Raw genomic sequence first — 15,071 nt, 5'->3', positions numbered from 1 at the left:
ACCACCATCCCACCTCCATCACACCACCATCCCACCTCCAACTGACCCCCGTCACACCTCCATCCCACCCCCATCACACCTCCATCACACCACCATTACACCCCCATCACACCACCATCCCACCTCCATCACACCACCATCCCACCTCCAACTGACCCCCGTCACACCTCCATCCCATCTCCAACGGACCCCCGTCACACCGCCATCCCACCTCCATCCCTCCTCCATCACACCACCATCCCACCTCCAACTGACCCCCGTCACACCGCCATCCCACCACCATCCCACCTTCATCACACCACCATCCCACCTTCATCACACCACCATCCCACCTCCATCACACCACCATCCCACCTCCATCACACCCCCATCACACCCCCATCACACCACCATCCCACCTCCATCACACCACCATCCCACCTTCATCACACCACCATCCCACCTCCAACTGACCCCCGTCACACCTCCATCACACCTCCAACTGACCCCGGTCACACCTCCATCCCACCTCCAACTGACCCCCATCCGACCTCCAACCGACCCCCGTCACACCCCCAGCCCACCCCCATCCCACCTCCAACTGACCGTCACACCCGCATCCCACCTCCATCACACCACCATCACACCCCCATACCACCTCCATCCTGCCCCCATCCCGCCTCCAACTGACCCCCAGAGAGGAAGAGGAGGGAGAGGGGAGAGGAAGAGAAGGGAGGAAGAGGAGGCAGGGGAGGGGAAGAGGAGGGAGAGAGGAGAGGAATAGGAAGGAGAGAGGAGAGGAAGAGGAGGGAGTGAGGAGGGAGAGAGAGAGAGAGAAGAGGAAGAGGAGGGATTGAGGAGAGGAAGAGGAGGGAGTGAGGAGGGAGAGAGGAGGGGGAAGAAGAGGGAAAGAGGAGAGGAAGCGGAGCTAGAGAGGGACGGGGAGGACTCACTCAGATCTAAACCCGGACCAGGCCTGGACTCACCCGTTTCCTCAGGTTGTAGGTGAGGAGGAGGCTGCGGGCGAAGTGGTTGGCGAATGCGGAGTAAAACTCAAGCACTTTCTGGAGAGCGTCGCGTTTGATGATGTGCAGGTCGCAGTATGTTAGCGCACGGACGTTAGCGCACGACTGAGCTAGCGTCATCTCCTTCCAGAACACATCCCCGAACACATCGCCTTTACCTGGACACATCCGACGGAACAGAATTACTTCAACATTGTATAACATTATCCTTAAAACACAGAACAAAAACAGACCAGGAAACCTCAAAGGGTCATTTAAAACATAAAAACAGACCAGGAAACCTCAAAGGGTCATTTAAAACATAAAAACAGACCAGGAAACCTCAAAGGGTCATTTAAAACATAAAAACAGACCAGGAAACCTCAAAGGGTCATTTAAAACATAAAAACAGACCATGTTTAAAACATAACACAAGAGTAGATGTCAGTATAAATGTTTATCTCCACAATATTAAAGTGCTGCAGTCTGTCCAGTTTTTCATGTCCTTCAAATAGATTCCATTTATGGGACAACAAAAGCTTTCTTCACATTTCAGTTCTGGAGCTGCCAGTTTTTAGACTATCAGGAGATCTGGGGTTAAACAAACTGTCGTCAAAGTCCCTTTAATACATTTATGAATACGTTTAATAAATACATTTACAAATACAGTGGTCCCTTCCTGTATCGTGGTTCACCCTTCGCGGTCTCACTGTTTTGCAGATTTTTCCAGTGCAATTCTACACTCTTTTTTACAGTGTATAAACGTGCATTGTGTTCTGCGTCCCGACCGGCCAAGGCACTGCAGACCACCGTCAAGTGATCTCCTCCGTGCTGCGTCTCCTGCACAGCACAGAATGTGTGGCTAAGTTAAGTTTAATTTATATATACTAATGCATGCACATTTACAGAGTGATGATATTCTGTTATAAATGCCGTTTTACACACTTGGACAAAATTGTTGGTACCTGTCGGTTAATGAAAGAAAAACTCACAGTGGTCACAGAAATAACTTGAATCTGACAAAAGTAATAATACAAAACTCTATGAAATTTCACCAATGAAAGTCAGACATTGCTTTTCAACCATGCTTCAACAGAATTATTTAAAAAAATAAACTCATGAAACAAGCCTGAACAAAAATGATGGTACCCTTAACCTGCAATCACTGCAATCAAACGATTCCTGTACCTGTCAATGAGACTTCTGCACCTCTCAGCAGGTATTTTGTCCCACTCCTCATGAACAAACTGCTCCAGTTGTCTCAGGTTTGAAGGGTGCCTTTTCCAGACGGCGTGTTTCAGCTCCTTCCAAAGATGCTCAATAGGATTTAGCTCAGGGCTCATAGAGGCCACTTTAGAATAGTCCAGTGTTTTCCTCTTGTCCATTCTTGGGTGTTTTTATCTGTGTGTTTTGGGTCATTGTCCTGTTGCAAGACCCATGACCTGCGACTGAGACAAAGTTTTCTGACACTGGTCAGCACATTTCTCTCTAGAATCCCTTGATAGTCTTTAGATTTCATTGTACCCTGCACAGAGTCAAGACACCCTGTGCCAGATGCAGCAAAGCAGCTCCAGAACATAACAGAGCCTCCTCCATGTTTCACAGTAGGGACAGTGTTCTTTTCTTGATATGCTTCATTTTTCCGTCTGTGAACATAGAGCTGATGTGTCTTGGCAAAAAGTTCCATTTTTGTCTCATCTGTCCATAGGACATTCTCCCAGAAGCTTTGTGGCTTGTCAACATGTAGTTTGGCAAATTCCAATCCGTTTTTTTAATGATTTGTTTTCAATGGAGTCCTCCTTGGTCGTCTCCATTAAGTCGACTTTGGCTCAAACAACGACAGATGGTGTGATCTGACACTGATGTTCCTTGAGCTTGAAGTTCACCTTTAATCTCTTTAGAGGTTTTTCTGGGCTGTTTTGTTACCTGTCATATTATCCGTCTCTTTGATTTGTCATCAATGTTCCTCCTGTGGTCACGTCCAGGGAGGTTGACTACTGACCCATGGATCTTAAAATTCTGAATAATATGTGCAACTGTAGTCACATGAACATCACGCTGCTTGGAGATGGTCTTATAACCTTTACCTTTAACATGCTTGTCTATAATTTTCTTTCTAATCTCCTGAGACAACTCTTTCCTTTGCTTCCTCTGGTCCATGTTGAGTGTGGTACACACCATGTCAAACAGCACAGTGACGACCTGTAGCTCCATATATAGAGGGTCTGTTTCATGAGTTTATTTTTTTAAATAATTCTGTTGAAGCATGGTTGAAAAGCAATGTCTGACTTTCATTGGTGAAATGTCATAGAATTTGTATCTATTATTACTTTTGTCAGATTCAAGTTATTTTTATGACCTTTGTGAGTTTTTCTTTCATTAACCGAAGGGTACCAACAATTTTGTCTACGTGTGTATATACATAGGCTACATTTATTTTATTGCATCAATGTTGATGTTAAAATATCTTAGAACTGTTATTATTTAAGTTTTACATAAATATGTTACCGTCACTTTAAGAGCAATAGCGCGCACAAGGAAAAGAGCACACCCTTGGGGAACGTGCTGAGTTGAGGCAGCGCATAAAGACGGAGCCAATTTTTAATATTTTTTTTTAACCGTAGTATTATTTATTCTTGAGAATGACTTGGTTTGATTACTTCTGTAAAAAAGGATTTTGCAAAGCTGTGAATTAAAATTTTGTAACTCTCTTTTTACATCGAAGTCCAGTGGAAGTGATTTTCAGTAAAAATACACAAGTAACACCAATGGACAACACAAAACCAGGCCTCAACCCACACAGAATGTATTTACATGAATGTTCAATCGACACTACAGCAAGGACAAAGAGGCACAGTCAGAGGAACTGTGAAATACACGAGAGTCACTATTAATCAATTAAACAGGAGAAATGTGACAAAATGTTAATGTCTGTCTGAGCAAAGTGTATAAAGTGTGTGGTGAGGGGTTTTACAGCCTTAAAACATATAATAATTGTAAAAAATAAAGCTGACTGCTTCGTCATTTGGGTTATTTTTAGAACATAACACCCGCAATAAACGAGGGACCACAGTACATTCATAAATACTTTCACACTGTTGTTCTTCTGACACACAGCATTGGTCAAATTACTTTTTCATAGAACAGTGATAGGGTTAAACTCTCTCCTGCTATGAAACTCAGTCAGAATTCCAAATATGGAGCTTGCCTACAGATAAGCCACTATATCTCTAGCCTCACTGAGCGTCATGGAGCTGAACGCTGTGATGTCACACTGCGTCACTCACTTCTTTACACAGACTGTGGAACTGTTACCATCTGCATCGTCAGAATTTAAAGTCTAACGTGTTGATAGGATCTAAACAGAGAGAGGGGGAGGAGTAATGACACCATGCAACTGATGTCATCAACATTCCCTGCGGTTGTAACGCTAACTGAGAGCACTACTCTGTCTGAAGCTCTGTTACTCAAGTTAGACTTTAATCTGAACTTTATTTAAACACAATCTGATCATAAAGAACCGACTTATCTGAAGTACAACAGGTGAGATGATTTGTGATGTTAAACAAGTCCCTCCCAAATAACATTACAGTCACAAGCTAGCATTAGCATTAGCATTAGCCAACAGTTTTTCAGCGAGTCACTCTCACCTTTTTGTGTAAAATCAAACTCCTGAACAGGACCATGAGCTCGGACTGATCAGACTCCTGAACATGTGCTCTTTAAATCAATTTTGTGTTGTTTTTTGTTTTTTTTCACACAATCTTAAAACGTATTTGTCTGTGTTTGCTAATGTGTGCATCGTGTTACCATGGAAACTGCTGGACCTTTTACCATAGATATACACTAATGTCACTGCAAAGTATGAATACTTGACTGTGTCCGGTCAGATGTTTAAAGATGGAGGTGTTTTTGTCAGAGCTGGGGTGGCAGCTTCCTCCAAATTGAAGTGACAGACGAGATATGCTTCAGACTAAAAATAAACCTGATGAAAATCTCTCTAGAACTAACACGGCTACTGCACCACAGTTGCAAAATTAACAAAAAATATATTCAGGCTATCGACTGGCATGTCTGATGCAAACTTGGTAAATTATTTGAATTGGGGAATGACCACAGACTGTGTAAAGAAGTGAGTGTGAAGTCACCCACAGCGTTCAGCTGGAATGTGGAATTCTGACCACGAGTATCATAGCAACCAAAGAGCCAATCAGGAGCAGTATTGAAACTGGATTCTCATTTTTTCGCAGGTATCAATACTAAAAAAAAGAAATGAGCTTTTCCTGAATATGTTTAGTAAAATGTAAAATGTGCTGCTCTAGTGTGATGTGCAGGTGTCCATAGGGGGCGCTGACAGCATGTGGTGCTTTGTTGTGATGATGCTTATGGCGACGTCAGCTCCCATTGGGCACCGCAGTTTTCTAATTTAATATGTATTTAAAATGTCCAAATTCTACCATACTGATCCACGGGTGTCAGAGATTATAACTGCAGACACATGCAGAACAGAGCTGGTTTACATAAGTGTCGTGAGCATTGAGCAGAGGCAGGTGACATTTGTTTACATCACGTCGGGACCGGAGACAGGAGCACTCAGCACTCTGTGATATTAGACAGGGACACACTGACACTCGCTGTGTAGGGAGTATTATACTACACTCAACAAGGAGCGAGCTGAACGAGTCCTTGGACAGTGCTGTGACCATACCAACATTTTACCTCTAATCACATACGACACATGGAGCTGCGCAAAGAAACATCAACTACAGTGCAATTTCCCCATTAGCAGACATGGGCAACACATTTTTTTTACCCGAGTAACTTCTTACCCAATATTGCAACCACCTCATCATCCTGAATGACCTCCAGAGACCCCGCCACCACAAAGCAGAGACTGTCAACGCTCTCGCCCGCGTGAAAGATCAGGTCCCCGGGCGCCGAGTGGATCATCTGGAACTGCACGGCCAGAGCGCGGAGGCAGCCGTCACTCGCCAACCTGAAGGCGGGGTGCTCCTTGAACACCTTACGGTTGAGGTGGACGCAGATGTCAGCACGCATGTCTTTAGGGCAAATCTGCAGCACCTGAGGAGACACCACAAGAGGGCGTCAGAGAGGAGCATCGCACAAGAGAGGCTAGGCTAGTTTAAAGAGGTTTTGCAGTGGCATCGTTTGACTTGAAAAAGATGCCCCTCCACAGTTGACTGAGGCAGACAGAGCGACAGACTAAATGTGTTTATGGAGCTGTTGTTTTTAGCTCAATCATCTTTTTTATGGCAAAATGGAAACTGAAAGTAGTTTCTCGTTGCTCCACAACACGACTGAATGAAGCAGATAGAAGCACTGTTTTATCTCACTGTGAATCTGATTACTGGTTAAGACCTGGTTTAGTGCTGGTCCAGTCCTGGTCCAGTCCTGGTCCAGTCCTGGTCCAGTCCTGGTCCAGTCCTGGTCCAGTCCTGGTCTCGTCCTGGTCTACACCTGGTCCCATCCTGGTCTAGACCTGGTCTAGTACCTGGTCAGTGTCAATGCCTTGGGTCATGGACCAGGTGGACATGATGTAGTCCATGACGCATTTGCTCAGACCTTTGAGGATCTGGTCTAGTCCTGGTCTAGTCCTGGTTTCATACCTTGTCAGTGTCGATGCCTCGGGTCATGGACCAGGTGGACACGATGTAGTCCATGACACGTTCACTCAAACCTTTGGGGACCTGGTAGAGGGTGAGGAAGTCCCTGACGCTGTTGAGCATCTCGTGGTAGCGGTTTGTGTTGGCGTACATCTGCTGGAAGATTGTCGTTACATTCCCGAAAATGGTGGCGTAAAGAAGAGCTAGAAGAGAGAGAACAGTTAGATGCCCTGCCATCCTCCTCCTTAACTCTCTCCTCCTCTCTGCTCCTCTTCCTCTATCTCTTCTTCCTCCACCTCTCTCCTGCTCCTTTTCTTTCCCCTCTTCCTCCTCATCCTCTGTCTCTCCTCCTTAACTTTCTCTCCTCCCCCCACCTCTCTCCCACTCCTTTTCTCCACTCTTCCTCTTTCCCCTCTTCCTCTCCTTCTCCTTGCTCTTTCTTCTGTTCCTCCTTCTCCTCTCCTCTTGCTGTTTTCTTGTCTCTCTCCCCCACTCTCCTCCTTCTCCTCTCCTCTTGCTGTCTCCTTCTGTCTTCTCTCCCCCTCTCCTCCTCCTTCCTCTCACTGTCTCCCCCCTTTCTTCCTCCTCCTCCTCCGCCCCCCCCTCTTCCCTCCCTCCTCTTTTCCCCCTTCTCCTCTACTCTTGCTCTCTCCCCCTTCTCTTCCCCCTCCTCCTCTCCTCTCTCTCCTCCTCTTCTCTCTGTGGAGTTGATGTAGGACATGTATTTTTACAATCTGTTCAGATTAAACCAGGACTAAGAGACGGACTCCTGTGAGACAAGGACCAGGATAGAGAGAGACGTAAGATGGGATGGAATTGACAGATGAGAGAGAAGGAAAGACAGAGAGGGGCTCCTGTGAGACAAGGACCAGGATAGAGGTACTAAAGGAGCGATGGAACAGACAGCTGAGAGAGAGAGACGGGGGGGGGGGCAGAGAGGGCGTGAGAGAAAGAAAGAGAAGGGGGGCGTGTCCAGAAGAACATAGAGTGCACAAAAATGAGAGAGATTGAAATGAGAGAGGACAGAGAGGAAGACTCTTGCTGCAGTCCTGGTTTGATCCTGGTTAGTCCTGGTCTAGTCCCGGTCTGGTCCCAGTCTAGTCTTTGTTTAGTCCCGATCTGGTCCTAGACTGGTCCCGGTCCAGTCCCGGTATAGTCCCGGTCCAGTCCCAGTCCAGTCCTGGTGCAGTCCCAGTCTAGTCTCGGTCTAGTCCCGGTCTTCCCTCACATCCGATCATCATCATGGCGACGGCGAAGATTTTCTCTCCGTCTGTGTTGGGGGCGATGTTGCCGAAGCCGATGGAGGTGAGGCTGGTCATGGTGAAGTACAGCGAGGTGATGTAGACCGAGTGTTTGCCTGGACCCCCCTCCCACCGGCTCGACCCCGACACATTGAACCTGTAGGGGGCGCCCACCGTCTCCCCCAACAGGAAGAGCCAGCTGTCAGTGCGCACGCTGTTACGCTCCTCGTCTATCACCTGAGGAGACAAGGACTTTTACTACTACTGCTACTAGTACAAGAGTGTGCAGAGTACTGCATCGTCGGAGTACCTCGTAGTCCCCGATGCTATACCAGATGCAGGCCAGCCAGTGAGCGGCGAGTCCGAACACACACACGAGCAGAACCAGGACGGCGGCGCCGTACTCGATGTAATGGTCCAGTTTACGAGCCACACGACCCAAACGCAGCAACCGCACTACCTTCAGAGAACTGAAAAGGGAGCTGATGCCCTGAAGACAGAGAGCCGGGTCAGAATCAGGACCAGGACTAGAAACAGGACTAGACCAGGACTAGAAACAGGACTAGACCAGGACTAGACAAGGACTAGACCAGGACTAGATCTGGATGAGACCAGGACGAGACCAGAGCTAGACCAGGATGAGACCAGGACCAGACCAGGATTAGACCAAGAGACTAGACCAGGACTAAAAATCAGACCAGGACCAGACCAGGACTAAACCAGGACTGAACCCAGGAATGAACCTGTGGAGTGTGGCGTTTGCATATTCTCCCTGTGTCCGGTTTCCTCCATCAACCCAAAAGCTGCACAACACGTCAAATACTCCAGCTCAAGTCCTGACCAAGACTAAATCAAGATCTGGAGACAGGTCCCACTGCTCCTGACACGTTTAACCCAGAGACACTGAGGGATGAGTCAAATGCAGTTGTAACCCAGAGATACTGAAGGACACAATAGCACAGACAAAAACACTTTAAGGTCGTCTGAAAACTCAAGAAGAAAATGCCAAAGTGATTTAAAGAGCACATGTTCAGGAGCCTGTGGTCAGTCCGAGCTCATCGTCCTGTTTAGGAGTTTGATGTTACACTAAAAGGTGAGAATGACTCACTGAAAAACTGTTGGCTAATGCTAATGCTAGCTAGCTTGTGACGTTATTTGAGAGGGACTTGTTTAACAGCACAAATCAACTCTCCTCTTTGAGTTCAGATAAACCAGTTCTTTATGGTTAGATTATGTTAAAACTCAGATTAAAGTCTAACAAAGTTTCAGACAGAGCAGTGCTGACAGTTAGCATCACACCCCCAGGGAATATTAATGACAGCTGCACAGTATGAACAGACCCCGCCCTCCATCTATGAACATGAAAACTGCCCCATGTCGCTCATCTGAGAGTTGGACACACAGGGCTGTGGCGTCTCGTTCACTGCTCCATTCTGCGTCGATACAAACACTGCTCCAAATGTGCTCCATCCAAAATCAATACAACTATTAAGTCCACACCGGCTTCGAACATCAACGCTCTCTTCCACAAACACCACAGCAGGACACACAGAGGAGCTTTCAAACAGACTGGAGAAAGAAGTGACTGAGTGAGTGTGACGTCACCACAGCGTCCAGATGAAGCTCATCGAGGATAGCAGTTATAGTGGCTAATCTGGAGACGACTTCCATATCTGGAATTCCCACCGCAAATGTCATAGCAACCAAAGAGCCAATCCAGAGCGAGGCTGTTGAAGGTAACATCCCTTCCCGCATGCACCACTGGTTTAGCAGCACGTCAACACTGTCAATCAAACCTGTTTCCAACGCTAGCAGGAGCAACCTCGGGGAAAGAAGGACCTGATTTGTCTGTTATTAATGTTCAGATCTTGATTTACAGACACAATAGTGAAATAAAAACCCCAGGATCATGTAGAGGGTTAATACGAACATTTAAGACCAAAATGACGAGTCTGACAGCAGCAGGTACAGAGAGAGGGGACACAGTTTTCCAAAGTAACGTGGAGCCAGATGCGCATCCATGATGACTTTGTGTCTAGAACATGGTGGCAAGTTAGAAATACATCTTTATACAGCGTTTTTCCACCTTCATGACTCAAAGCTCTTTACTTTAAGGAACCACTCACCTACACACACACACATACAGATTCACACACACACATTCATACACACACAGATTCACAAACACATTCACACACATATACACACGCATTCACACACACTGAGAGGCTGAGAGTTGTTAAAAGTGCTCATAAACTCATGGTGGTTGTGACAAAGTGGGCCTTTGTCCCTTTTTAATAGTATTATGATTTGGTTTGCACATCTTTGTTCATTTTCAATAACTTCAATACCCAACAAAATATAACTATCCCGGGTTTGTTTTGTTTATCAGTTTAAAGCACCACACATTTGTTAGTTAAATATATTTTATTTAGTTAAATGCGTCTATTCAGTTCAGTCAATCATCTTACCTGTATCTCCACATGGTCCAGACAAAGAGGGGGCGTGCCCTATGTCGGCCATTTTATAGGCTAGAGTGGGGTCGTGGGCCGGACCATGTGGAGGGGGAAAAACTGGCTTAAGTTTGTTTATTTCTTTGTGTTAATGTTTTGTATATTTTCATTTCTGGAATTAAGTGTTTATATTGTGTTTAGTTAAACACTTTTGGTAAAGGACTTGGGCCCGAGAGCTGTTTTTATGCAATATAGTGTTTATGATACTCCCACCGCCCCTGGACAAGGAATGGAGTAGACCGGGGGAGGGGCTTCCAGTACAGGGAAGTATATTAGTCTGGCCAATTAGCCAGATGGAGAACACCTGTGTAGCCAGAGTACACGTGGCTTTTGTTTCAGTTGCTTAAGTTTGGTTGCTTAGTTTTTTGTTGAGCACCGTTAATTTTTGTACATATGTAATATTTTTGTTTATCCACGGTGTACCACTGCACGGGTAATAAATGTGTTTAATGGGACTTCTTTTGAGTCTGCCTCCTATTTTGATCACTCGGGCCAGCTTCTTCACATTTGGTGGCAGTGGTGGGATCCAGGCCAGTAGGAGGCAGTGAAGATGAAGTCCACAAGACAGAACCCGAAGAAGTCTTGTGCTGAGGCTGGAACAGATCCACCAGACGACCAGGAGGTGGCAGTTGGTGGCGAACCAGAACCCCAGGTTAACAGTGTGGATCAGCTATCAGGTCTACTACATCGCCTCATGCAACAACAAAATGAGCAATGGACTACAATGCGCAGAGACATTTTTAACCTTCAACGAGAAATGCAACAAAGTCGTGTGACGCAAATGGATGGACCTGATGAACTGAGAGCAGAGGAGCTTCCAACCCAGAGCTCTCACTTTGACCAAAGTCATTCCAGGCAATCCAGCACCATGAGAAACAGCAACTGGAAAGGCCCAAAAATGCAACCCTACACTGATGGTGAGGACATTGAACATTACTTGTGCACCTTTGAACGAATTGCACATGCATGCCAGTGGTCAAATGATGAGTGGGCTCTTCGTCTTGCACCGCTCTTAACTGGCAAAGCACGTTCAGCGTACGTTGCTATGGACATTGACGATACTATGAACTATTACAAAGTGAAACGTGCTGTTTTGCAAAAGTTTGAGATCAGCACGGAGACTTATCGACTGAGGTTTCGTTCAACGGAGCCGAGAGAAGAGGAGACGCCGCAGGAGCTACAGGTTCGTCTGAAGGAGCTGTACAATAAATGGATGGATCCAAAGTCCAAAACTAAAGAGCAAATTGGAGATACAATCATCCTGGAGCAGTTCCTTAGAGTTCTGAGTCCAGAACTACGCACGTGGATTAAGGAAAGAGACCCAAAGACTTCCAAAGAGGCAGCGGACATGGCCGAAGCTTTCCTTGCTGCACGCCGCCCCTCGAAGACACTACTTGCCCCAAGGACTCACCAACCCACCCCAATGGGTAAGACATTTGCCCCTGAACCTAGACCCAGACACTTTAGACCTAGTGCTCCCTTACATGCACCTAGACCAGACAGCAGGAGTAGAGACACTTATGCTTGTCATTTATGTGGTCAAATAGGACATCTTAAAGCACAGTGTCCCAGGGCTAATAGCAGGGCTAGTAAAAACTACATGTGTAGTGTATCCACCTTACCTGCTAATGTAGACAGTCGGGAGGGTCATCAGGAGGAGCTCACTATGGGGGTGGTGATAGATGACAAACCTTGTATTGCCTTATTAGATTCAGGAAGTGATCGTACTCTGGTCAGACAGGACAGTTTGCCTAAGGATGTAATTTTTTGTGGAGGGACCGTAGATATTGTGTGTATCCATGGTGACAGGGTACGCTATCCCCTTGCAGAAATAAGTGTTCAAGTGGAAAGCCAGTCTTTTACACTTGCTGTAGGCGTGCTAGAACAGCTGCCTTACCAAGTTGTATTAGGCCTGGATGTTCCGGTCCTTCCTGAGCTAATAGCCAATCAATCTAACGTAGCCAAGGTAAATGCTAGTTTAATGGCAGTTACTAGATCACAAACTCATCAGAAAGTAAGTAGTCAGAGAACAGGATGGGAGGACTTACCTTTCGCTAATTTAGACATGTCAAATACTAATAATGGCAAAATCAAGAAGAGTAAGAGACAAAAGAGGCAAGAAAAAGTCAAAGGGACTAAAGTGCAGGAAAATATAGAAACACCAATTGAGGCAGACTTGTTTTCCATCTGTAGTGACGTGGCAAAATTACAAAAACAAGATCCAACGCTAGCTAATTTGTTCAGTAAATGTGTGTCAGACACGACAAAAGTGACAACGCGAGGGAGTGAAGTTTTTGTTATTAAGGGTGAAAGACTATACAGACGAAGTGAGGTGGGTGACCAATTAGTAGTCCCACAATCATTGAGACCCACTATCCTTAATCTTAGTCATTCAGTTCCATGGGCAGGACATTTAGGCCAAGCTAAAACATTTTCTAGAATGGTGCCTAGGTTTTATTGGCCCCGGCAGTATGCAGACACTGTAAAGTACTGTCAGTCATGCCCAGAGTGTCAGTTAACAGCCCCAAACAAAAAGGGAGATAGGGCGCCCCTTATTAGCATGCCCATCATTGACACCCCTTTTTCGCGTATTGCCATGGACATTGTCGGCCCACTGGAGCGGAGCAGTGCTGGACATCGGTATATCCTAGTGGTGTTGGATTATGCCACTAGGTATCCGGAGGCATTTCCACTGAGGAAGATCAAAGCACGCCAGATCGTCACCTGCCTCATTCAGCTCTTCTCCAGAGTGGGCATCCCCAGAGAGATCATCACCGACCAAGGCACCAACTTCACTTCTACATTGCTGAAACAAGTCTACAACCTCCTGGGAATTCAAGGCATAAAGACAAGTCCATACCATCCACAGACTGATGGGCTTGTTGAGCGCTTCAATAAGACTCTCAAATCTATGCTGAGAAAGTTTGTGGCTGAGTCGGGAGCAGATTGGAACCAGTGGCTGCCGTTCCTATTGTTTGCTTACCGAGAAGTCCCTCAAACATCTACTGGATTTTCACCATTTCAGCTTCTCTATGGACATTCTGTTCGAGGGCCCTTGGATGTCCTAAAAGAAGCCTGGGAGGGGCCAACGCCAGAGCAGGGATGTAATGAACTTTCATATGTACTGAAAATGAGAGATAGATTGGAGCAGTTCAAAGAGCTTGCTTGTGACAACTTGACACAAGCACAAGAGAGACAAAAACACAGTTATGACAAGGTCTCCAGAAGAAGAGCATTCCAGGTGGGCCAAAAAGTCTTGCTTTTATTGCCAACATCCGAGAGTGGTCTTTTAGCTAAATGGCAAGGCCCATATGAGATCCGGAAAAAAACTGGTCCAGTCACCTATGAACTGTTTATGCCGGAACGTCGTAAGAAGGCTCAAATATTTCATGTTAATCTACTTAAGGAGTGGGTGGACCGGTCAGACCAGCTCTCTTTAATGGCACGTGCAGTCACAGATGAGGAGGAGGTCCAGGAGCAGTACTTCCCTTCACCAGCAGAGGCACCAGTGTTCCCTGATGTAAGTCATCTGAGTGCTGAGCAGCAACAGAACCTTCAAATTTACATGACAAATGAACTTTTTAGTGTGAAACCTGGATACACTCACCTCATCCAGCACCAGATCCGCCTACGCTCACCAGAACAGCAGCCCATTAGAGACACTACCTGTCGCATTCCAGCTAAGCTTATCCCACAGTTAAAGACAGAAGTAGCGGACATGCTGGAGATGGGAATTATTGAACCATCGCGCAGTGAGTGGTGCAGCCCGGTAGTCTTGGTTCCCAAAAAGGAAGATCCAAGGCTCAGATTCTGTGTGAACTTTTCTAAATTGAATGCGGTGTCTGCATTTGACCCCTACCCAATGCCAAGGGTAGATGAACTGATCGAGCGGCTGGGTCATGCAAGTTATTTGACAACCTTAGACCTCTGCAAGGGGTATTGGCAAGTGCCCCTGGACAAAGCCTCAAGAGATCTGACGACCTTCCGGGTGCCCAGCGGCCTCTTCAGGTTCCGAATGATGCCCTTTGGTCTACACGGAGCGCCGGCCACATTCCAACGGCTCGTTGACGAGGTGCTAAGAGGAGCTGAGGACTACGCTGCTGCTTACATTGATGACATCGTCATCTTCAGCCAGTCCTGGGAGGAGCACCTACGCCATCTGTCTGATGTTTTCAGGCGGATCCAAGAGGCAGGTCTTGTTATCAACGCCCAGAAGTGCCACATCGCCAAGCCTGAGGTGCAGTACTTGGGCTATGTGATCGGAGCTGGGGGTATTCATCCTCAGGTCAGTAAAGTTGAAGCAATTTCTGCTACCCCATTGCCTAACACCAAGAGAAGGCTGAGATCCTTCTTGGGTTTAGTGGGATGGTACCGACGCCTGATCCCAGACTTTGCAACTAGGTCCGCCCCTTTATCTGACATGACTTGTAAAAATAGCCCAGTACAGGTTAAATGGACTCCAGAGACTGTACGTGCTTTTAATGACTTGAAAGACTGCTTGTGTCAACAACCCGTTTTGCAGTGTCCAGACTTTGAACTGCCCTTTACTGTACAGACTGATGCTTCAGGTGTGGGGCTGGGGGCGGTGTTGCTGCAAGGGGAGGAGGGTAACCAACTTCCAGTTCAGTATATCAGCCGGAAACTTTTTCCAAGAGAGAAAAAGTATTCAACTATTGAGAAGGAGGCTCTCGCCATTAAATGGGCTTTGGA

General features: G+C 46.4%; 1 protein-coding gene across 1 annotated transcript in view; it reads right to left on the bottom strand.

Annotated features, from left to right (window-relative positions):
• Positions 1–15,071, bottom strand: part of LOC117370611 (potassium voltage-gated channel subfamily H member 1-like) — a 59,193-nt gene that overhangs the window by 19,192 nt on the left and 24,930 nt on the right. Inside the window, exons 7-11 of the mRNA XM_033966084.1 lie at positions 8,159–8,338; positions 7,836–8,085; positions 6,611–6,810; positions 5,813–6,065; positions 966–1,162 (exon numbers count right to left, since the gene is read on the bottom strand). Of these exons, the coding sequence (XP_033821975.1) occupies positions 966–1,162; positions 5,813–6,065; positions 6,611–6,810; positions 7,836–8,085; positions 8,159–8,338 (1,080 nt within the window). The remainder of the gene's footprint in view (positions 1–965; positions 1,163–5,812; positions 6,066–6,610; positions 6,811–7,835; positions 8,086–8,158; positions 8,339–15,071) is intronic.

This window comes from Periophthalmus magnuspinnatus, chromosome 1 (genome assembly GCF_009829125.3).
Source record: "Periophthalmus magnuspinnatus isolate fPerMag1 chromosome 1, fPerMag1.2.pri, whole genome shotgun sequence".
Lineage (NCBI taxonomy): Eukaryota > Metazoa > Chordata > Actinopteri > Gobiiformes > Gobiidae > Periophthalmus > Periophthalmus magnuspinnatus.
This window is presented reverse-complemented; position numbering and strand designations above follow the sequence as displayed.